The sequence below is a fragment of the Chinchilla lanigera genome, unplaced genomic scaffold, assembly GCF_000276665.1.
Source record: "Chinchilla lanigera isolate Chin_1 unplaced genomic scaffold, ChiLan1.0 scaffold00050, whole genome shotgun sequence".
NCBI classification, from domain to species: domain Eukaryota; kingdom Metazoa; phylum Chordata; class Mammalia; order Rodentia; family Chinchillidae; genus Chinchilla; species Chinchilla lanigera.
Window position 1 is genome coordinate 6373261 of NW_004955451.1, and position 25558 is coordinate 6398818.

A 25558-nucleotide genomic window follows, 5' to 3' on the forward strand; every position below is an offset into this window, starting at 1 on the left:
CAATAGCCAGCCCTTCTTTAGCAGTGAAAAGTTTGACCTAAGTTCCCTTGATAGTTGTTCCTATCCGGTGGTATAGTCCTTAAGGTGTTATTTACCGGAAGTGGAGATGGTTGACGGGAATAGAAGAAATAGAAGAGGTGGAACCCCATTGCTTTAGGTTTGGCTCTTACGCAGGCAGCTCTTGTGTTTCCTGCGCTTGGTGTGGTATGTGAATATGTTTCCATTTAATATGGGGCCGTAGGATTGGGTAGGGGTGATGAACCTTCACCTATGTAGTTGCTATTCCTTGGTAAAATTTGAGCTCTTTGACTCATTATATCTAGCTTGGTCTGGAGTCTGGATTTTACAATTTCAAACTTACAATTTATACTGTAAATTTAAATGTGCAGTTGCAATTTAAAAATTTACAATTTTATAAGAATATTTTCAATTTCTTTCTTTTCTTTGAGGGTAGAGTGGTCAACCGGGAGAGTTTTAATGTTATTTTCCATGTCCACATATAACTTTCTGCAACTGTGTGACTCAGAACTCAAGATGAGAGAAAACCAGCAGAACCTTCCTTTAAAGAAATACTCTAAAATGTAAGGAAAATTCTAAATGCAGAGATGTTCATGGCAGCAGAATTTATAATAGTGAAAAAATGGGAAGCAGCTCGAACACCTAACAACTGAGAAAGAACAAAAGGCATGTTGATACATTTTATGTAATATTACTGTACATAGTGAAGCATTAAAACGATGCTTCAAGCAAAATTCCTAACATAGGAATATGTTGATATGTTGTGGGAAAGCCGGTGGAATAGCATAATTACTGAGTAGAGGCTTTCAGATCCATGATTGGGGTTCAATTTGATTAGCATTTTCTGGCTGTGGGACCATTAGTATGTTCCCTCTGAGTCTTAGACCACTCATTCATGAGGAGAGGATAATAATAGTACCTACTGCATAGGTCTGAGTGAGGTAGAGAAGAAGCACTGTTTATAAAGCTCTGAGTCAAACACTGCCCCATAGTCCTAGCTCAAATGTTCACCATTATTATTACATGGATGATCCCAGCTTTGTTATACGTGTGTCAAAACTACCAGAATTTCCTTCAAGGAGTAGATTTTTGGGGATGTTAACACTACGGGTGATTCTTTTGTCTCTTTAAAATTTTCTGCTCTTTCTGCTCTGCAGTGTCTACAATTATTATATAAGCTTTTGCATTTATTCTCTAGAGCTATTTGTCTTTTCACCCCAGAACTCCTTTTGATCCTTTCTGTCCCCCTGTGTGTCTCCCGGAGGCCGTTCTCTATGCATCCCTCAAATGCCTCATTTTGGGTGTCCAGCTCGATCAGCCAGTGCCTCAGTCTGGCTGGGTTTGTGTCTTTTCACAACATAGCTCCTGACTGGTGCTCCCTAACTCCAGCTTTCAATCCCCCATCTACAAGAATAGATATGATAATGGCTTTCCAACGTAGCTGGTCCTGTGTACTGCTCACCTTTCTGCGAAGACTTCCTTCCTTAAAATTTTTTCGTAATTCAAAATGAGTGTGGCTTCTATAGTCTGCAGGGACCTCAGCTAATTTAAGGAGCCTACATCACTTTTATAACTGTAAAAGTTTTATTACCGCAAAGCACCTCCCCTCTCCCCACCTCCCAAAAGGAAGCTCTTTCAGGGAGTGGAGAGGTCCCTCAGCTTACAGACTTGAGGGTGATTATTTTTGTTTCATTTTTGCACCCTCACATGAAATTAAGCTTCAGGCTAGAACACCTATTTCTTAGAAAAACACATTTTCTGCTGGAGAAAAATTCTAAGAAAGCAGTCGCGGGCTATTGACAAACTATAACGCGGCAAAGTGACTTGGCCAAAAAGGGTTTAAAAGAAAAGCGTCTGTGGGGAGAAGGTGGCCTAGAAAGTAGGTCATCGTCTCCCGTGACAGCTGTGGGTCCACTTGGGCAGTCAGAGGCAGAGCTTGGTTCGAACTGGCAGCGGCCTTGAGTAGAGAGCTGCTTCTGTGGCCATTGAGAACTCACCAGCTCCCCAGGGCATCTGGGTTTAGAACTGCCAGGCTCCCAGGGTAAGTGACACGGTGTATCAGCTGAGGATGGGGGCAGGATGGTCATAGGAGGAGGTGATGGGGCTGCTGTGTGTGAGGATTGGGCTTTTGCATAGCGCTGTGTACTACCACGCTCTTAAATCCACGGGCAGTCATACTTTTCCCCAGAAGGAAGTGGGGAGGAATCTCACAGTTGCACTGCAATAAAGAGCTGTCTGGTGGGTCTCCCTCTTCACCAAGAGGCTTCATGGCTCCAACGCTCTGGAGGAGGGCAGCACGGAGAGGATTTATAACTGGTGATGTGGTCACCTTTGTAGAGCCTTTTCAGGAGCAACTATGTTGAAGACGGTGAGCTTGGCGGAGTCTCCATAGTGCAGAAAGACGGCGCCAAAGACAATAAGGCCTGCTTGTCTGAGAAGAGAGCTGGGACTTCTCATAAAGGAAAGAGGGAGAGGTGAGGCTCACTGGAGGACCGTGTGGGACAAGGCCAGTTAGGAACACTTGCTTTAACACTTTATTTTCTTGATATTACAAAGTTAATCCTCCTACTGGTGAGCTTTGCTTTCCCCCACTAACCTCTAAGCCTCACAAACAAGGGGAGCGTGCTTATTTTGGCCACTGTTGCATGCCCCGTGCCTCACATAGCACCTCCATGGAGACACACTTATTTGTCAGCTGGAGCGGAAACGGATTCCTAAATGTTAGGAAGCTCCTGCACTGCTGGACTAGGAGCTGCACAGATGCAGGAGCTGGACTGATCTTGCCCGCTGCCATGACCGTGGTGATTGGGAAAGGGCCTGATACACAGGAGGAAGCTCAAAAGTGTGTACTAAATGACGAGGGAATGAGTGAATACATACATAAATGAATGAAGGAGTAAAGGAGTGAATGGCCATTTGACCCGATGGCAAAGACTGAGTGTGAAGCATCTTCACTGGGCCGACAGTACCTAGCTCAATGGCATCCACAGGTTCCTTCAATAGCAATAAACACACAATAAACAAATACCTGTTTTTACGTTTTCCTTTGGTCTTAACACAGAGGTTTTGCTCTCCCCTTTCTCTCAACTAGAGTTTAGTACAGTTCAACAACTGGCCAGGCTCTATGCATGGAGGACATGCAAATTAATAAGACAGAATTTCTTTTGGCATTCAAGATGCGCATATAGCCAGGCATACAGATGAATGCAGTGCTGTCTAATGTTTTCAGTGGAAATGGACACAGAAGTGTACAGAGGATGTCCTGTCTGGTTCTGTCAGGGTGGGAGGTAGAAGGCAGTGAAGGCTCTATTAAAAGGCGAAGCGAAGTTTTAAAGGATGACTAGGGGTCTGGCAGGCAGAGAAGGCAGCTTGAGAAAGGCAGAGTATGTCTCACGACAGAGTTAAGGCTGAATTTTCCACTGTGCTGTTGCATGCAGCAGTGTCAGATAAGAAAAATCTGAGGTGGATTCTTCAGAGTGTTGTGTCCAAATGACAAAAGACGAAGGCCTATTGCTGTCAGAGCTACTCAGACCTTGAGCTGAAGATTTTGGTCAGCTGTGGGTCCCACAGTAGAGAGGAAAAGCCACATTCTAGAAAGATTCCAGAAGAGGGAAACCTATTTTGAAGACAGGAAACTATGTCATATGAAAGGAAGAGGAGCTTTTTCTTTATAGCCTGAGGAAAATGACCTGAAGGAGGAGAGGGAGGGATGTGGTAACAATCTGCAAACATTTGAAGAGCTACTGTCCAGGATATATATTTTTTTCTTTTTATCTAGGACACAACTCCAAAGGGCAGAACTAGAATCAGTGAAAAGTTATAGGCAAGATTTTGCATATGCAAAGACCTAGCACCATAGCAGGCACATGTTAAATACTCAGCAAATACAACATTCTTTCTGAAACTTGGTTTATGTAGCTTCTCACACTAATCTGAAATCCACACTCTGGAGCAAAGGGATTGAGAAAGTAAGATAGACTCTGAGCCTGCTTAGTGGCCAGACTGTAAATCATCTTAACAGTTGTTTATTTATTTTTTGTCAGTTGTTAAATTTTTCCATACTGTTTTAAATACTTGGAGCAGACTAAGAATTCCTATAAGTATGTTTTCTGTGTCTGCAGTGTATTCATTTTTTTTTCCATGACTCAGGCAACCTGATTTTAAAATGAAGCACATAAGCTGTAGGGGTTAGAAACTCCTCTTCCTGTGGAAATAACTGCCCCAACCTGAGTGGCACATCCCTTATGTGTAGAGATGGCTGAACTTAGGCTGGCAGACTTTCTCTAAGGGATGTGTGGAGGCAGGGCAGAGATGGGAGTTTGGACTGTCTGATGACTTAGTTTTATAAACCAGGCGCTTCTCTAGGTAGTGCGTAAGACTGATCCATGCATTTATTTGTTAATTCCCTTGGAAAAGCTTTGTAACCCAGGATTGCATTGTAGTTAGAGACTAGGCCCGAGAGCAATATTGCCTGGGTCCAATTCACTGCTTTGCATCTACTTATTATGTGACCATAGGCAAATTTCTTAAATTTCCCCTTACTTCAGTTTTCTCAACCATCATTTAAAGGTGATAATATGACCTTTTCTGCATATGGAGTCAATCTCAAAAAGACATTTTGCTTTAATCTCCAGCTTGCAATGACTGATTTGGTGGGCCTTGCAAGAAGCTCTTTTACAAAGCTACAGTGATAAAAACAGCATGGCACTGGCACACAAACACACATGAAGTTCAATGGAACAGAACAGAGGATACAGAAACAACTGCAAGTGTGTTTAACTATTTGATTTTGGACAAAGGGACCAAAAGTGCACTGGAGGAAAGACAGCTTCTCTCATAAATGGTGCTGGGAAAACTGGCTATCCACACGCCAGTGGATCTAAACCCATGTCTCTCACCATGTGCTAAACTAAAAATAGATAAAAGAACTAATGTTAAAACAGAAAACAATCTGCTGGAAGATAAAATAGGTAAAACTCTTGAAGTCATAGGCATACACAAGGACTTTCTGAACAAAACCCCAGTTGCACAGGAAATAGTACCAAAAATCAACAAATTGGATCATATCAAATTAAAAACTTTCTGCACAGCAAAAGAAATAACCAACAGAGTGAAAAAGCAACCTGCAGAATGGAAAAAGAAATTTGCTAGCTCTTTCTTAGACTGAGAACTAACATCTAGAATATATAAAAAACGCAAACAAATTAGACCACCCCAATAAAACACCCAATCAAAAATGGTCAAGTGAAATGAATTGACACTTCACAGAAGAAAAAGTACAAATAGCCAATAAATACATGAAGAAATGCTCAGCATCGTTGGCCATTACAGAAATACAAATTAAAACAACACTGAGATTCCATTTTATCCAAGAAAGAATGGCCATCATCAACAAATCAAGTAATAACAAATGCAGGTGAGGCTGCCGGGAGAAAGGAACCCTTTTTCATTATTGGTGGAAGTGTAAACTGATACACCCGCTGTGGAAATTAGTAGGAAGATCCCTCAAAAACTAAAACTAGAAATTCCATCTGACTCAGCTGTTCCACTTTAAGGTGCCTTCTGGAAAGAAATGAAGACATCATACTGTATTGCTAAATATGTAATCATGCTTATAGCAGCACAATTCATAATAGTTAAATCTTGGAAGCAGCCTATATATCCATCAACAGATGAATGGCTAAAGAAAATATGATATGTATGCACAATGGAGTTCTACTGTGCTGTAAAGAATGATAAATTTGAGTCATTTGTGAAATGGATGAACCAGAAAACTATAATGTTAAGTGAAATAAATCAGTTACACAGGTTTAAATACCACATGGTTTCTCTTCCACGAGAAACCCAAATTATAAATAAAGAGCAAAATAAGAGATAGATAATGGGATGTATGGAGATAGATGTTTCTCAAATGGGAAGGGATCAAGAGATGGAGGAGGAGGAAGGGAAGGAATGGAAAAGGGATGAAGGAGGAATTAAAATGTGTTACATACAGGTACCAAACCCACACAAGGAATATAAGCAGTTTGTACTGCAAACAGGTACTACTGAAAATTTTAAAAAGGTTCTCTGGCATGAATCACCAGTGATTTGAATGTGCTGCTCAGTTTTGGAAGTCCTGGTCTAAATATTCTCAAAGTTCCAGGAAACATTTTTCTAATGAAATGTTCACCCATGGCCAAATTACATTTGGGAAATCTTTTATTAGATATATCAGATAGGAAAGACTCTAAGAAGTCCTATACTACAGAAATGTGTTTAACTTAAAACATATGTCACACAAATAAACAGGTATTTGTTGTTAAACATTAATTTAAAGAAAAAGTGAAGAGAATGATAGAACTGATAATTGTATAAATTACAAGTTTGTAATTTGTAGGGCCTACCTTATAATAGATACTTACAAAATGCTTCTCTGAAGAAATAACTTTTAATAGAGACCTGAATAATCATAGGGCTGGTGAGTGGGATGGGGCAATATTCCAGGCATAGGAATCATCATATACAAAGGTCTCATGGAGGAAGAGCAAATTTAAGAACAGAAAGAAGTTCAGTGCTACTAGAATGTAGCAGGTAAAAAGAAATAAAAAAGACAGTATTTCCGCTTTCAGGGAATATGTACTATAGGGAAAAGCATGCATATTCTAAACATTTCTTACTATACTATGGGCCTGTGATTTTCCAAATATATCACAAGAAGAAGAAATCGGTGTCAGGAGCAGTTCTCACCAGCTGATATAAAAACCCAGCTTCATGTTTGTCTCTAGGTGACTTTCACAATTTTTGCAATAGCAGATATGCTTTCACAAGTATATTGGCTTAGGCTTATATTGGTATTAGGTCATGTTTTCTGAGCATACATTCTGGGTAAGAAGGAAAAGTGACTTGGATATTGGATCAAGATGGAAAACTTACAACCTTATCTACTGAAATATATCCTTTAGACAAGCACAGAAGCCACACATACCCACTTCTCTATCCATCGGCTGCTTCTGGCAACCATTAATATATTTTTTATTTCAGTGATTTTGTTATTTCAAGCGTGTTACACAAATGGAATCTTAGAGTGCATAGACTTTGGGGATTGGCTTTTCCACTAAGTGTAATTCTGTAAAGATTCATCCAGGTTGGGTGTGTAGTTTGTTTCTCTTTATTGATAAGTCATGTTCCAGGGTGAAGATGTATCATTGTTTAAGTATTCACCACCTGAGGGTCAAGTGGGTTGGTTCCAGTTCTTTATTATACATAAAGCCATTGTAAACATTTGTGTAGAGGGTTATGTAGGAGCATAAGCTTTCATTTTTCTGGGATAAATGCTTACTCCTACAATCAGTAGAATGTATGCTAGTTGCATGATTAGTCTTTTTTTTTTTTTAAAGAAATTGCCAAATTTTTTCCCAAAATGGTTGTCCTATTTTTACCTTCCCACTAGCAACATATGAGTGATCAACTTTCTCTAAATCCTTGCCTGCATTTGGTGTTGTCACCATTTTGTTAATGAAAAAAATGTATTTATTTTTATTAGTACATATTAGTACCTAATGGTCACATTTATGGAGGATTTGCACATGTGCATAACAAATCTTGGTTCTTCTTTTCATTCCCTTCCATTCCCCTCCCTCCAATCATTCCTATCCCATTTACAAAAGCTCTGTTTCCATTTTCCCTTTCAATTCTCTTTTTTTTCTTTAAAACTCTTTTCCTTCCCTCTTCCTTCCTCATCTTTTGTTCTCCCCATTTGAAAATGTCCTCCCTATTTCTTAATATCTATTCCTATTCTGCTCCTTATTTATATTTTGGGTTTCTCACACCAGAGAAACAATGTGATATATAAACTTGTGTGTCTGATTTATTTCACTTAAGATTATGGTCTTGTGGTGTATCCATTTGCCTGAGAATGTCTCAAGTTTATCCTTCTTTATTGGAGAGTAGTACTTCATTGTAGATAAACATTACATTTTCTTTATTCATTCATCTGTTGATGGGCATATAATCTATTTTTGTGATCTAGTTATTATAAACAGTGCTGCTGTCAACATGAGTATGCATGTATCACTACGGTATGATGACTTTAAGTCTTTTGGTAAGATAGCTAGAAGGAGAACAGCTGGGTCAAATGGGACCTGTAATTTAAGTTTTTTGAAGAATCGCCATACTCCTTTCCATAGTGATTGTACCGATTTACACTCCTACTGACAATGGAGGAGTGTTCCTTTTCCCCAGAAGCCTCCCCAACACTAGCTTCTTTAACAAATAGTGCTGGCAAGTTGGCTTTCCAACATGCTTAAGATTGAACCTAGACACATATCTCTAACCATGCACTAAACTAAAATAAAAATGCATCAAAGACTTAAATATTAAGACAGAAACACTGGAATATGGATATGAATATAAACACTGAATATGCTGGAAGACAGAATAGGCCAAATTCTTGAAGACATAGGTATAGGCAAAGACTTTATGAGCCAAACCCCAGCTGCACAGGAAATATTACAAAGAGTCAACAAATGGGATCACATCAAATTAAAAAGCTTCTGCACAGCAAAAGAAACCAGCAACAGAATGAACAACCTACAGAATGGGAAAAATTTTTGCCAGCTATTCCTCAGGAAGGGACAATAACTAGAATATATAAAGCACTCAAAAAATTAGACTCCCCCCAAATTTAAAAGCCCAATTAAATGTGGGCATCTGAAATGAAGAGACACTTCTCAGCTGAAGAAGTACAGGCGGCCAATAAGTATGTGAAAAAATGCTGAACATTTCTGGCTATTCGAGAAATGCAAGTTAAAACAACATTGAGATTCCATCTCATGCTAGAAAGAATGGCTATCATCCAGAAGTCACCATTTCAGATATTTAATACTGTGATTAGTGCAGGGTAATGTTTTATTGTGATTTTAATTTGGTATCAGGGAACCAAAGCAGAGAGTACTCTGGGAGAGGAAATAGGTACTACTGGAGAGTAGAAACCACATTGAACGGATCATCAAAAAAGAACTGAGAATATAATGGTAAGTCGTGTAGGAAATGGTAAATAATCGAGAAATGAGAAAAATATAATTGAGTGTGGAGGAAAATATATAAGAAGGAAAATGTACGAAAATATATAGGAAAGGAAAGATAGGAAGGTAGTATCAGAGTACATTATCTACAATATCAAAATTTCTGCACTCATAATAGCATAAATGCTGTTGGCAATTAAAAATAGAAATATGTTGACAGACTAGGAGAGTGCAGATGAGAATGATATGAGAGAATTAATTCTTTTCTGTTACAGTTATAATTACATAAATAAGGCAAGCTATTGATAAATTAAAAAATAGCCATAGAAATATATTAATGAAAGTAGCAGGGTAACTACCAGAACTAAGTAAGTTGAAAGTAGCTGGTTCTGAGAAAAAGGTGGGAGAAATAGAATAAATGGCTATTGCTTTGCACTATAAACCTTTCACTACAATTTTTTAAATGGCATTTTTATATTACTTTGGGTAAAAATTTTAAAAGTGTATTTAAAGGGTGATAGATTGATTAGATCAATAAATTAGCTATTTTGTACTCTTCTCGTTTTGAGACAGGGCCTCTGTGCAATTCAGGGTAGCCTTGAGCTCACTTTGTAGCCCACGTTGGCTTCGAACTCACAGCAATCCTCCTGCTTCAGCCTCCCAAGTGCTGGGATTTCACGCGTGCACCACCACACCCAGCACTATGTACCCTTTACAAAAAAATGTACCTCAAATGTCATAGAAAGGATGACAATAAGGGGAGAGAAAAAACAGCAGTCAAATAGGAACCTTCAGAAAACAGTGTTAACTACAAGCAAGGTAGAGATGGAGGCAAACTGCATGAAGCAAGACGAAGCAGCTTCTCTCACAGATCAGACACTTTAAAAGAAAAATACAAAGTACTTCAAAAGCACACCTGGGGGCTTCGGGCATAGAGCTCAGAGGTGCAAGAGCCTGCTTGGCAAGCACAAGGTTCTGAGTTCAATTCCTGGTACCCGCCCCACACGTCTGTACCCACGCTTCATATTCAGTGGAGTTCATACATTTCTCTTCAACTGTCCTCTCTAGCACATAGAGAACTGATTCAGAACTTAGCCTCAAGCAAGAATTTTAAAATGTCCCCAAAGGATACACTCCACATTTTAAAATTTTCTTACTAAATAAAATTAGAAAATAACATTAATAAATTTTCTTAATAAAATTAGAAAGTAACAATACAAATACAGCAAATAAGATCTGGGTAGTTGGAAATTTAAAATGATTTGTGAGGAAACTCTTAGATTAAAGGAGTAATGAAACAAATTACAAGTTGAAATAAAGGCTAATTACAGCACGGTATTTTCACTTTTTCGATATGGATTTTTTGGGTGTGTGTGTTTATAGACTTAAGTACATGGATTATAAAATAAGGAAAACAAAGAATCAAATTAAGTTTTCAAATTAAGGGAAAAAACTAGAAAGGAAACAAAAGTGAATCTATAAAAAGTAGGAGGAATTGACAACATAAAAAACAAAAATTGCAACTTTTAAGACTAAGTTTTTTTATCTGTGAAAAGAGAAAACTTTTAAGTCACATACCAAAGGTCAGATAACGAGGAAGCTGAATTTCAAAATTAAGTGCATCTGACTCTGGAGTTTACTGTTCTACTACTTTTCATTACGCCTTTTCTCTCTTCCAAAGAGAAAGCAAACACAGCTCAATAAGAGATTGTGAATAACGACTTATGTGAAAGATACATATGACAAAACTGCCAACTCAGTGATGTGCCAATGTCTTTTTATTGCAAACATCAGGAAAATTCATACTATCATATTTTGGGCTAAAGAAAGCATTCATGTTTAAGGAACTGGCTGATAAGTTCCTTAGAGAAGAAACTGTGTATCCTCTAACCATCCTCAGTAAAAGTTACAATTTTGAAAACCCAAACCAAAATGTTAATAAAATAATAAATTTGACAAAATATAATTTTATGAATAGAGGGTGCATAGACAATGTCAATGGAAAAATATTCAACAATTCTAAGAGAAAAGGCACACACAATTTTTGAAATATTAAAAAAGGGACTATACTTACGAGATTTAAAGATCATATAATAAAATGTGTAGCACTTGTCAATAATCATGATTCAGATGCAACGGATGACTTTTTAGGAAAAAGATATAAAAAAGATGTAATTTGACATCTGTTTCTTATGTAAAATAAAACAAATAGAATTGTTCTTAGCAAGGTGCAAAGAAAAGAAAATATTCTTATGCTGGTAAAGGGTGCCTACCAGAAATCTCCAGTAACAGTGTATTAGTGGTAAAATATTAGACGCAGTTTTTCAAAAGGAGATAAGTGAGACAGACATCAGCTCTCACAGCTATACGGGGTGGGAAACAGAATTTACATCGATTCTTGTCAGTGAGGTGAGATTAGGAAAAGAAAGAAAAATATTAGAAGGGAAGAGACAAAGCCATTATCCTTGAAGATAATATGCAAAACAATAAAATCTCATGAGATGCAAGACCATCTAAGATGAAAAAACTAATAGAGGTTTTGGGAAACCAGCCAATTAATGACTTTTAAAAAACCTTTGTGATATTCTTTTTTTCTGACCTATTCCAATCAAAGAGCATTTTGAAAAGAGAGTTCCTAATTCCTAATGGTCACAAACATTGTAAAATATATTTGGCATTAAACCCAGTAGGACATAGAGGAGAGACATGTAAAGAAAATGGGGCAGATGTGGTAGCACACTCCGGTAATCCTGGCACTTGGGAGGCTGAGGCAGGAGGACTATAGCAAGTTCAAGACCAGCCTGGGCTACAAAGTGAGCTCAAGGCCAGCTTGAGCTGCATAGCAAGACCCTGTCTCAAAAAAAAAAAAAAAAAAGAAGATGATTAAACTGCTCTGAAGACATAAAATTTAACTTAATTACAAAAAGATGCTCAAGGATGGAAAATGTGCCCAAATTAATTTAGGAATGTGATGCAAGCCCAATAAGATTTTAAAATTGAACTTGACAATCCAATTACAAAATTCACTTGAAGAGAAAATGTGTGTACATAAAGGCGTTTGGAGAAAGATTACCTGGGTGAGGGACTTGTCCTGCTAGATGTGAAAATGTGTTATAAGCTACTGTGTAGTATTAGCACAGGTATAGATAGACCAATGAAATCAGATATGTGAAGGCATAGATTCTTCCACTTCTAGTGAACTGTCCTAGAAAAAAAATATTCTCACAGATAAAACAGAGGCAAGCATGAACACAAAGACTGTAACATTTATAACAGGAAAAAAATTAAAGACAACCTATAGGAAATTAAAGACAATCAATAGGAAAATAAATATATGTCTGTCTATGAAATAGGAATACTATACAACAGAATAAAGGAGATGTCTATGATGTATTATGAACTACAAAAATATCAAGTTTGAAAAAATTCCAATGGTAGGATTAGGTAAATGGTCTGAGTTAGACTTGGGATCTTAAATCTCCAGTGAAGGCCTACGCTCTAAAGGCTTGGTTACTGATCCGTGGTACTAGTAGGAGGTATTGGGACCTTTAAGAGGTAGGGCCTATGAAAGGAAGGGACACCACAGGGTTACTGAAACCCTGCCTTCTCTTCTTGGCTTTTCTTTTGCTTCTTGACTGCTGAGAGGTGAGCTCAGCTTCACCATGATATTCTGCCTTATCAGAGACCCCAAAACAATGGAGCCCCGCAACTCTGACTGAAACGTCAAGAACCATGAACCCAAGTAAATCTTCTGGTTTTAACTCATTTTAAATTGGCGCTCTCCGATATTTTGTTATAGAGATGGAAAGCTGATGAACACAGGATGATGATATTTATATTAGAGCACACAAAACTATAATCTTTCTGTTTACAATCTTTATATTACTTCACTGTGCAGATGTGTTCCGAGAAATGCATTCTTGGGCAGTTTAATTATCGTGCAGACATCATAGCATGTCCTTACCTAAACTGGGACGGCTGCATCCCTAGTCTTGGCACTGCTGTGGCGTACCTGGTCTCTCATTGGCTGCAATGTTATTCTTTCTGTGTTTGTCTTATGACCGCGCATCTGTGACAGTATAGCTATGGGTACACGTGCATCAGGAAGGGTGTGAAGGACATCGTCACCTCCATCACAGAGATGAACTTTGGGACAGGGATGTGAGACTGGGGGAAAGATGAAGGAGGACTTTGACTTTTTCTTGTATAGAACCCTGCACTGTCCTGTTGGAGCGCTAAAATTGTCTTAAACGGTGAAAACAAGAAGTTACTTTTACAGCATCACTTACTGAGAAACAGGTCCTGAGGCGGTTCACGATATCGTTGGAGAATAAATTGGCTGGATTCTGACAACTCAGCAACTTGTAGCGGAAACGGGAAGTCTTAGCAGCTTAGGCAGAGTGACTCCCGCACAGTGCTGCTCTGTACTTTCCCCGAGCTCTTGCTTTCACTGGACCCGCTGTTTGCCTTTCCTCATGTGTTTCACTGCTCAGCTCACTTCCACATTTTCACCCATGTGCAAAAAAATGTTAATCCACTGAATTTTAGGTTCCCCGGACGTAACATTTTCTGCTTCTCTTTGTTGCTGTCATCTGCAAACCTTTGGGTTTATCTCTCCCTTTCCAAAGCCAAACAGGCTAATGAAATCATAAATTATTTTGTTTCCTTAAATTATGTCGCTGCCATCTACTCATGTGGCTAGCTACTTTATAATTATGATGAGGTCAGTTCTTCAAATACTTGAATGTGAAAAGATATTCTTTAACGCAATGTATTTTCTTGGTAGATAAATACCTTTGCAAGTACAAAATACAGGAGGAAAAAAAAATAGGGGTAAAAAGAACATAAATCACTGAGCAGTGTGAAGCCACACCCTCTGAAGTCAGGATTTTTTCAAGTCTTGTGGAAAGATGACTGACACTCATTATAAATGAATAACACTGAAGGCTTTAATGTGTAAACGGTGGACTCTCCCTCCTGGAAGCTGAAATGCCCCAGGACGTCTTCCTGGAATTCTCTGGCCTCCTCTCTTTCTAAGAACCCGGAGGTGGTGGTTGCCAGAGGCATTGGCAGGTCTGCTATCAGCTCCCTGACCGCACTGGAAATCTTTGCAAGCAGAAGTGTTTCCTAAATTTTTTTTTTTGTTTTAAAGACAGTAAAAAAATAATTAAAAAACAATAGAAATGTCACCGAATTTCACTAAACAAGATGATAGGAATTCAACAATGGTTGTTATAGTGCATATTGTTGTCGTCAAATTAGTTGTTCAGATTACCAGATATACGCATGCAAAACTGGTACAAAAAAATAAAAAGAAGAAAAAAAATTTAAGCGTTGACTGTTCCTTTCAATAGACCAGTAGAAATGAGCAGTATAATTATCCCAGCTATCTGAGATTCCATCTCACCCCAGTAAGAATGGCCATCATCAAGAAGTCAACCAGTAACAAATTCTAGGGGGATTGTGGGGAAAAAGGAACACTTCTCCACTGTTAGTGGGAGGGCAGACTGGTACAACCACTATGGAAATCAGTATTGAGATTCCTCAAAAAACTAGGATTAGAGGTCCCATTCAACCCAGCTATTCCCCTTCTGGATATTTTTCCAGAAGAACTGAAAATATCATTCTACAGCAATATATATGCACCCATGTTTATAGCAGTGCAATTTGTCATAACTAAATCTTGAAAACAATCCAAATGCCCATCAATTGAGGAATGGATAAAAAGAAGTGGTATTTTTATACAATAGAGTATTACCCCGCTATGAAAAAGATAAACTCGAGGCTTTTATAGGTAAATGGGTACAACTAGAGACCATATTCAAAAGTGAAATAAATCAAACCTGCAGGTGTAAACATCATATTGTCTCCCTAGTGTAAGAACCTGAAAGAGTAAATATAATCCAAAAAGTACAATAGATACTGTGAAAGGGAGAGAAACTGCTCAAAAGGAAGGACCAACTAGGATAAAGGAAAGGGGAAAAGAAAGAAAGAAGGAAGGGAAAAATGTATATGTACATGCACAGAAATGCTCTTATATTTACAAAATGAGATCAAATGAAGAGCAGTTAAACCGTGTGCTTTTATGAGGTTTTCTTAGCAAAGAAGTAGGACAGTGACTTCTAATCTGCTGGGGAGCAAGGTGGGAAGAGAGGTAGGGAAGGGTATGTTCAGAAATAGGGTAACACTTACAGGCTGCAGAAACTAATGCAGATTCTCTTACTTAATAAATCTTAAATGCATCACGAGTTTAAGGCCCACTTAAAAAAAGGAAGAAAATATTTTACCCTTTGAATGGAAGACAAATGCTACACTGAACCTGTAACAAGATGTGCTCCTGCGCACTCCCTAGCCTTGTAAAGAGCAGCAAAAGCACTTTTTAAAATGTTTTCTGCTTTGGCCCTGCAGAAAAATAACACATAATCCGTAATTGAGAGATTCGGGCAGGTAACTCAAGGCTATGTGGAGAAAATGTGTAACTGAGTTCTGGAAATGGTCCAAAGCATCAGCAATTAAAATAACTCTGACTTTTCTTGGTAAACCATGGCAGTTGGAGAGATGAAATGGAAAGATGCAAGGGATCTTTGGGTCAAAGGAGAAAACACCTAGAAACACCCTTTGCCCTTGTATTCAGGGCAAATGAGGACAGAAAACTGTAGTGAATTTCACTGAAAACAGTTTCCTGGTCTTAAGCTATAATTGCAGCCTTAAATCTCTTGAATTGTGACAATGGTTGGTGTGGTATGTGGTGCTAGAGTGTGAAGAAGGTGTGTAAAGAGATGCTCTGGAAAGATTTCTGTATATCAGCGAACTCTTAGAAAATGTTGTCTTGAAATTAGTTGTTCAGATTACCAGATGACAGTATGCAATATAATAACCATTGGTGAATTCTGACCCTGTAGGGAAGCTCTGCATCATTTCTAATGTTTTTTAAAACAATTTTGTTCTCTTTAATGATTCGATCAACCTTGCATTCTTACATCTGATAATCTGAGAGACTTCGTTGAAGATAACAATATGCAGTATCACAACCACTGTTAATTTCTATCATTTTGTTTTGAAACCCTGTATCATTTTTCTTGTTTTTGTTTGGTTTTGTTTTTGTCCATGTTGTTGGTGTTTTGGTTTTTTTAAAATTCTCTTTAAAATACAAAAAAAAAAGAAAACATGTTGATGAGTTGAGTATAAACATACGAGAAACAGAAAGATTCACATTTTTCTCCAAAAATATACTGGCAGAAGCACGAAGGGGGAAAACAGTTGTTAAAAGAGGCTTGAGGTTTCACTGAACCCAGAAATTCTGGAGAGTAGGGTGAGACATTTTTGCCAAACCCTAAGTACTACAGGATCGTTTCCTCTAAACAATCAGATAATTGCCATTTCATTCTGTGGATTTCTCAATTGTTTCTTCTTTTTTCTTTTTTTTAAGCAAACAATATAATTAGCCTTGTCTCAGGGTAATTTTGCTAATATTTCCACAATTAAATAATTACTTCAACCCTTGAATTAAAAAGCTGTCTCTCTGGGTACAGCTGGTTTGAATAACCCCTGAGAGCAGTCGGGTTAAGGACTCTATTTATGTCCTTATAAATTATCCCAAGGAAATGTACTCCATAAGGCAACAGACAATTCTATTTATAATGCTTAATTAATCCTCTTCAGTCACTAACAGAACCCATTTGTGACCTTTTGTTTCAACCTTACCCAAATGCAAGTCTCCTGAGATGAGAAATGTTAATATGTGAACGCTGATAAAATTTGCTGGCATTACGGTCAAGTATTAAATAGCTGGCAGTCTGGATAAATTAGCTCCTGGTAGCTCACTAATCAAATATAAGAAGGGAATGGCAAATGGAACAGCACTGATGAAACCCTTTGTCAAAATCCGGAGCTGGAAAGAGGTAGAAGAAAGGAAAATGACCGTGTCTACCACCGCCTGCAGCACTTGCCCTGAATGCCAGTCTTGGCAGATGAAACAGCCAAGAGAAAGCATTAGGAGTGTTGTAAAGGTTGGCTGTGGGAAGCCACCCGGCTGGCTTCATTACTGTGCTGTTGTTAATATCCAAGGGCTGCCTTCTCTTAGATTGACGCAGAAGACCTAATGCCAAGCAGTTCAGTCTTGTCTTACCTAAAGTATTACAGAGTGGAATTAGATGGAAAACTCCCAATACCCAGCAAGGTATAGGGTAGGGGCAGAAGAGTGTTTTCAGATACATAACAAGGCCCTCTTGGGAAGAGAAAGGAAGACATACTCCTTGCGTGAGCATTATTGCAGGCAGAGGGAACGGTAATGATGGGAATTTGTAAGTCTGCCTATGGCCTGTAGGATGCAAAACTGTCAGGCTTCAGGGCTGTACAGTGTCACTCTACATGTCCTTGTGAATCACAGAACTAGATCATATTCCCTTTTGTCCTTTACATTCAACAGTCAACAGGGCTGGGGATATAGCTCAGTGGCATAGTGCCTGCTTGGCAAGCGCAAGGTCCTGAGTTTGATTCCTAGTACAAAAAAAAAGAGTCAACAGAATGGGATGGCTCTGGTTCTGCCATGAGCCTATAGGTGAATCCTTCAATCTTTTATTCCCTCAGGTTTTTCACCTGTAAAGTGGGAATCAACAGTCCCTACTTCATGAAGTAGCTGTGAAGTTTGACTAGAATTCACACATGTAGTGCCATGTAAGCATTGGCTCTAGATCTCTCCCTCTGGGCTTTTCCTGTCCTTTCCCAGTGCTGCCCTGTAGCCAGCTCAGGCTGTCACAATCTCTCTGCTGAATAGCTCTCTTTATTGTAAATCCATATCTCTCCCAATATATCACCTGTAGTATTGACACTTCCAACATTCAGAAACCTACCAGTCATTTTATATCTATCTCATTTAAAGGCTCTCCAGAACTCATCGCATAAAGTTTAGAGTCCTAGACCTTGATTACCAGCACCACAGTACCCCGCCCACGGATCCTAGGCTTACTCTTTGTACCTTTCACTGCACCTTCTGAACCTGTGCTTCTCTGGAACCAATGCTGGTTTCAATTCCCTTCACATCAGGTGTGTCTGACACACTGCCCTGGCCCTCTAATAACACGACCTCACAAGATCTTAAACTTTTAACATTGATTTGTGACTTTTAGTGATATTTTTCATCACTTGATTGTGTGGTACTGGAAGGTAGACTATGTTTGAGACAGTGGATGCTATGAAGGGGAAGGCAAGGTGCAACCCTAACTCAGCCTCATGAGCCAACCACACACAGTCTGTGGAAGCAAAACCCATGTGTATCAGATGTTGCATGCGCTTGTGTGACTTGGTGATGAAAATGTCGTGACTACTGATGACAGTTATTTCTTTTTTCTTTTTTTTCTGGTACCGGGAATTGAACTCAGAACCTTATGCTTACCAGGCAGGCACTGTGTCACTGAACTTTATCCCCAGTGATGATAGTTATTTTAACCTACCTACATATGTACTTGTACCTGTGAGGACAGGTGTTTGTTGTTACTAAGCAGACATGTAAGTTTTCTTTTTTAGCTATTAAACTTGGGCTTGTGTTGTTTTTAGTGTTATAATAAAATAAAAATATAAAAAAGGAAGCTTTGATTTTTTATATACATCAACTATACTATGTATTTTATGTGTGGCCCAAGACAATTCCTTTTCCCTCGGTGCAACCCAGCTAAGCCAAATCCCATGTCTTTCGGTCCCCTTATTCTCCACTCTGGTCTCTGTGTTTCCATATTTTTATATCAATGCTCATTGTTCTCTCCATTTGGAATTGCTCTCCACCAGTATCTTCCAGTCCAAATCCTGACCGTCTTTCAAAGTCAGGCCTGAATGCCACCTCTAACCTGGGGCCTTTACTCTCCCATTACCATTTTACTTTCCCCTTGGTCTTTTCCGACCCCAGTGCGCTTCACCTGGTATTACAGTCATCGATTTATATGCCCCCTATTTATGTTCCACATTCCAGCCTTTCAGCTCCTTGGATCGGGTCTGATTTTTCAGTATGTTCCATATCCCAACCCTATGCTCTGCACAAAGCAGACACTCTGCGAACATGAATGGCACATTCATTGAGAAGTTTGGACGGACAGCCTGGTCTTGTGGTTCATCCTTTCCGTGACTTGTTCTCAGTCACCTTATTGCTCCTTCACATGTGTGCTTACTTTAGTATTTCAGCTGCGAAAGTAAATGGGATGAAAACGATGCTATCAGCCAGAATCCCAAACACACAAAATGCACAATCAGCTTTCCAGCCACAGATATCCGTCTATGCAGACGTGGGGAGAAGATAATGGGAGCGCAGTACCTTTATACCTGGTCACTACAGCCGCATTGGCGCTGAGAGGCTCTTGGAAGCTGACAGTGAGGGACACGCTGCTGGTTACGATGAGACAGGCGTTGGTTGGGGCCTCGGGGGCTCCTGGCAAAGAAGGAAAAACACAAGGATCTTCGCTTAGCAAATCCTTTCAAACAATGTTCCTGACTCTTCAGAGGATACCTGGAAACATACACTATGGAAACACTGTAGAGCCTGATAGTTTTGCTTTTGAACACTCTTATTAGAAGTCTCAATGGCTTTCATTTGTTGCCACTATGGCCTTGTTTTTCTTAAATTCTTTTTTATTAGTACACGTGTGCCATGCGTAATGCTTATGCTCCTTGTGGGGAGTTGGTGCTTGTATAGAACACACCTTCATTTTCCTTCTCCTCTGTCCCCTCCTCCCTCTATGTCTTGATCTTCCTCCCTATTTGAGAAACATCTATCATTCCACTTCCTGTTATCCATCTTTTATTTTGCTTTTTATTTATATTTTGAGTTTTTCATAGAAGAGAAGCCATGCGATATTTAAGTTTATGTGCCTGATTTATTAGAACACCTTCTGAAGGGGTAAAGAATACCGGTGAAGCCTTCTCAAATTGTTCTGGGGACATAATAGGAGATCTGGCTGGCCCAGCAAGAATGGGACAGAAAGTGACAGCAGCTTCCTATTTAGATACAGTTCATAAGATACTGTCACAGAAATCATATCCTGGAGACTCTGCAGCCCTGCTGGGGGAAAGGGCAAGGAATAATACCGTCACTTTTGAGATGAAGAAACCAAGGGTCAAAGAGGCCAAGTTTCTCGTTCAGAATATGGTCAAGACATACAACGGGATGAAAGCCCATAGCTTCTGATGCCTGACCCTGGGTCCTGTGCAAGATAGAATTCCAGCTCACTTTGTCTTGGTCTTCTTCCTCTTACTTCCGGTAGTGTTTCTAAGAAAAATTGTGGGCACACGTCGTGCCTAACTTCAGGCTTCAACAGGCTAATGATTTTTAGTGTTCCTTAGCACTCAGAAGATGTTTTGTAACTTAGAAAATTATGAAATCTGACATCAAGTCTGAAAGCATGTCTCTTTCTAGTATTAATCTGTCCTAAGCATGGCACAGTAGCAAATACACTTCTTAATGCAATTGCTGAGCCTTTGTAAAAATCCACATACCAGCATTGCTGAGATTATTACTGTTGAAAGCAACCTTTCATTAATACTACTTGAGTTATTTTTTCAAAGAAAAGGTTAGACCTACATTTGGTATCAGTGTAGAGTGCTACCTAAGAAAACATTTTCATTGCCTTTGGTCTTTTTCTATGTGAGATTTAATTTGTTCATTTGAAGATTCTCTAGGCAAAAGCAGAGAACTTCAGTTGAATGAACTGAATTTTCACTTCCGTATTTAAACTTCAAGTCTAAATTTTTTTGTTATACATAACAAAATACAATATTAATATTTCACAAGTGTTGGGGCTGTATATTTTGCTTTTATATTAGGGGCTGCACTAAGCAGTACTTTTCACTGCTGATGAGCATTATCCAAAAAGGTTTTCCTTAAGTTAACCAGAAGAATTGGTAAAGAGAAAGGCCTGCTGACAGAAGCATAGTTCATGGGCAGATTTGATTGTCTTCTATTGCTCATATTAATTGAAGTTCAGTTTTTAGCTCAATGTAAAAAGTGCAGTAGAGAGTTGAAAACAACTTAAACTTGAGCTTGCAGCACAAACTAAGCAAATAGACAAATACTTTTCTACCTCCACATCCCAAAATACAGCCAATTAGTGGATCAGACCATTCATGTCATTAGACGTTAGGGTAGAGCTAGTAGAAAGTGCTAGATGAGTGTGACATGGTGGAGGGGGGCCAGGAGAACCGAGGTCTCACAGCTATGGGCAGAGAACCTATCAAGAGCCAGGAAATCAAGCAAGACAAAAGACCCTTTTATGGCTTCTCAGAGCCCTTGCTCTAAATACTCTGACAACAGCCATCCATGACCCTGGAGAGTGAAAAAAAAAAAAAAGTCTTTAAAAGAAGGCCTGGCTGTCTCAAACCAAAGTAGTCTAGTGAAATGTAGAAGCCTTCTGAGTATACTTACTGGCATGTTCGAAGCCTGTTTTCATGCGTCTGTAGAGCCGATACCTCCACTCCCAAGCTTTCAGCTGTTTCTCTTTCTCTGTGTTGTCCAGCGTGAATCCTTCATTCTCCACCTGGGCAGACAGTTCACTCACCCTGTCCTGGGCTTCCTGGACCAGTGTGTTGAGGTGCATTGCGCGGCTTTCCAGGCTGACAACTAAGGGGGGAGAAATAGGATGACTCCTCTCTTTCTGGGGAGATGCTGCTGCATTGGCAGGCTACACTTAGGAGTGTACAGTCTACTATGGGTTTAAAAAAAGCCAGCACAGAGCGGGGTCAGTATTCATTATGAACTACCTTATTATGAAAAGGTCTAATTAGTGACATTCACAATCACATTGAGTGATAAATTCATCAAATTAAGATATTCTCAATTGCTCTCTGGCCCTCCTGTCACATACATTCAATTAGTTGCTTGGCACAGTTAATCACAATTGTACAGATTTGCTTCCAGGACATTGAGAGACACAAACACATAGGGGCAAAAGCTCTATATGGTTGGAAAAGTCTTAGGAAAGGTTACCCAAGAGGCAAGTTGTATCTTGCCAAAGTTGTTTGTTTCTGTTTTTGTTTTTGGTAGAAGCTGATACAGATTTTGTGCTCTTACCACATTCTGCCAGGGGTACAGAAAACTTTGTATGTGTGCTTTAGAGGTATGGTTTTGTTATTATTGATTTATTTATTGCTAGCAAAGTATTGTGCAATGAGCATCACGGTTGAGTTAGTGAGTTCTGATGGCTGAAAGACTTGGGTGTGATTACTTTTGATTGTGGTCTGGTTACTGGATGAGTTTTCCAGAGTTTTCCATGAGTTTTCTATGCCCAAGGGGGCCAGTTTGACCTGCTCGTCCTGCCAAAAGAGGCTGTAGAACTTGGCATTTACGTTTTACTTAATGCATAATAATCTTCATTTGATTTATGTCACCTCATTTATCTAATCCACCCTTGTGTGAGTGAAGGTTTCAATGATAGAATTTTCCTTTTCTTCTAGTCCTTTAGCCTGTTAATGGCTCTTAAGCATGTGAGGGCCTGTGAGATCACCTGGTCACTTCAGGAGGAGTCCCTCATGGTTAGTGACAAGGAAGAAATCAGCCTTCTGATGGAAATGTGGTGGGGGATCCCACAAATAGTGAAATAAATCAGAACTAAGGTCTATAGATTTGTTGCTGAAATATTTGATAGTCCCTGTAACCTAAACAATATTTCTCCCTGGAGGGTGGGAAAGAAATTCATCCATTCATTCTGCTAATGAAGGGGAAAATATGACGAAGATAACTGCAGTGAAAATTTGTTAGGTGTATTTTGAAATGGAAATTAGGTGGTTACATATTCATATTCTCTGTGTTCAGAGGCATGTTTGCATTAATTACAGGAAATGAATACTAATTTATGATTGCCCCTGCGCACCATCAGTCTAAATTTATTTACAGATGAGGTCAATGAAAAATTAGTAGACTCTTTTTTCTTTTTTTTCTTTCTTTCTTCTTTCTTTTTAAAGTTTCTGTTTAGAACACTCAAGACTGTGTTTTGCTGCAGATTTGTCATGGTTCATGAATGTTGCTGTTGTAGTCAATCATCTCACTCTAAATACTGTCACACTTTTTTTTTAAAGCCTCAGTCATGAGCCATGACAGAAAAATAAACAAATAAATATAAAGCTAAAAAACTCTTTCACTGAGCAGCTACACTATGCAGAATCCCCCGGGAAGGCTAAAGGAGGCCAGAATAAATGATAATATAAGTGCTGTGGATGTAGGGAAGCAATGATGGTATATGGACGTGGAGGTTTTGGAGAAAAAATACACACACACACACACACACACACACACTCAGGCACACACTCCAGTGGAAAAATTGGCAATATTAGTAGCCTCAAGGTGCAATTTCCTGGAGTAGTGAGATTGACAAGTCAGTACTAAATGCTGTTAATTTAACTAACTTCAGATTAATGGTAGAGTCTGCTATGACTGAAACCCTCAAACACAGTCTCATTATAGCCTTGCTGGGAAGGTCCTAAATATAGGCATTGACAGTTTAAAACAAATTCGTATACATTTGTGTATTTTTAGACATAGGTTAGGCGTCAGAGTTTGTGTCACAGTTTTCAAGTTGATTAATTGACCCAGTAACTGCACCCTCTACCCAGTGCCCCCCTCCTCCTTCCTCTCCAAATTATAGAGAAAATGGGGGAATTGTCCTTGTGAAGTTATTCAGTGGCCTTTTATTGTAAGCCTGATGTTTGAATTGCATGCATGTGTCAACACTTGGGTGATAGACACATGATTTATAAAAATAAATTTTTCTAATACTATGAAATCCCCCCCTATTAATTTTTATATCCACAACAGTTATTACTGGTGTGAATTCCAGGTGGCATTTCAGATGGACAGCTTCTCTTGAGCTGTGCTGGGCTCTCCTGACATTTTTTCTGCTTTCTCTAGCACAACCCATTTCTTTTCTGCACCTTTCCTGTCCTCCTAGGTTTTAGACTAGATGCAGTTGGAGTTGTGGTAAAAGATAAATCATGGTAGAATGTTTGACCTCTTTCAAGACCACAAGGAAGCGCCATAAACTTATAACCAGATGGGCCTTTCAAGATTAATTACACCCCTTGTGTTCTTCAAAATGGGATACACGAACTCCAACATAACACCATAGTGATGATGGCGGGGTGGGGATATAGTGGCATCTCCGAAGCTACCATATGAATATCCGGGTCTTTCTGGACTTTCCAACTTTGCATGCAGATTTTGATGAAAGCATGTTATTAGAATTAGAGACACACACATTTATTATAGAGGAGAATGGAAATTTTGCCAAACTTCGAAAAGTTTTTAAAAAGACAAATGATACAGCGGTCTCTCCCTTTTTTCAGGTCCAGGCCTCAGGAGCCCCAGCAGAGACCGTCACTTGCCTCTGTTGTCCGAGCTAATTTCTTGGACGCGTGAGAGAGGCAGGAACTGAGCTAGTGGTTTTCAAGCATTTCACTAAGAAAATCTTTATGTATTTTTCCAATGGATTTTTTTATAGCTGAATAAAACACTCTTTTGCATGAATTTTTTTGCTACCAAACCAGCTGACTTATAAAGTAATCATGTTTGTCCTTATTATTAACGACCTATTTGAGTGCCAATAGAAGCATCTGTTCAGATGAGATAATCAACCTGAGTTAAGCAGAAGCAAGGAAATATAATTGTATTACACTAAGTAATTTTATCTTAAATAATACAGTGATAGGGTAGGCTTTTGACTCTTTAGAAAATGTCTGGGAACCCTATCCTATTCTTTCAACCCAGGAATGGGAACCATTTACATCTCCTTATTTTAAAGATGAGGAAATTGAAACCCAGGAAGGTTAGACACGATATCCTTAAAAACCTTCAAAAGCGCATCGAACTTCTGTATAAATCAAACGGCGTATGAATCAACCTATTATTTAAATACTGCAATTTTCTAATCACTGTTTAACATGGGATTGGTGAACTCACTTTGGCTGGCTGGTTGGGCTCAGAAAATAGAAAGGTTATACCTATTTTATGACTGATTTTCGTGCCCATCTCTCTTTCTACTGTCCAATCATTTCTCCTTCACTTTCACCCACTGGATATTTCCCCCCTTGAATCCTGCACGCCTGCTCTTTGAAAGTTTGGCCTTTTCTCCCACTGCGGTTGGACCCTTCTCCAGCCAAGACTGTCCCTGGGAGCAGTCACAGCCAGCACAATAGAGGGTCTGTGGGTGTGTGGCAAGCAGTCCAGCTGGGGTAAGACCACTCTGTGCTCCTGAAGCAGGCGCCGTGCTATTGTGGTGTTAATTATCAACAGCATTTCTACCACCCAGTGCTTCTGAGTGGGTATTTGTTATAAGACCTGCCCAGCTAATTAACTATGGGGGGGGGTGGGGGTTGGGCGGCAACTTGGTGTTCAAAGAATACAATTACAGTTACTGTTTAAGCCCTGAGATAAATAATGATCACGGGCTGAATGGATTTTCTTCACTACTGGAATCTAACCTATGATCACCAGCTACTTACTATTTCTTAATTTTATCCTCATCCCAGCAGGTGATGAATTAGGGCTGCGTTGATAATTGCTT

The 25558-nt window shown here is 39.1% G+C and overlaps 1 protein-coding gene across 6 annotated transcripts in view; it reads right to left on the bottom strand.

The window, feature by feature from the left end:
- Window positions 1-25558, bottom strand: part of Ankfn1 (ankyrin-repeat and fibronectin type III domain containing 1) — a 387596-nt gene that overhangs the window by 104093 nt on the left and 257945 nt on the right. For all 6 annotated transcript variants that reach the window (XM_013519407.1, XM_013519406.1, XM_005394075.2 and 3 more), the window contains 2 exons: window positions 21430-21624; window positions 19327-19440 (listed from right to left, as the gene is read on the bottom strand). In XM_013519407.1, coding sequence (XP_013374861.1) covers window positions 19327-19440; window positions 21430-21624 — 309 coding nt within the window. The remainder of the gene's footprint in view (window positions 1-19326; window positions 19441-21429; window positions 21625-25558) is intronic.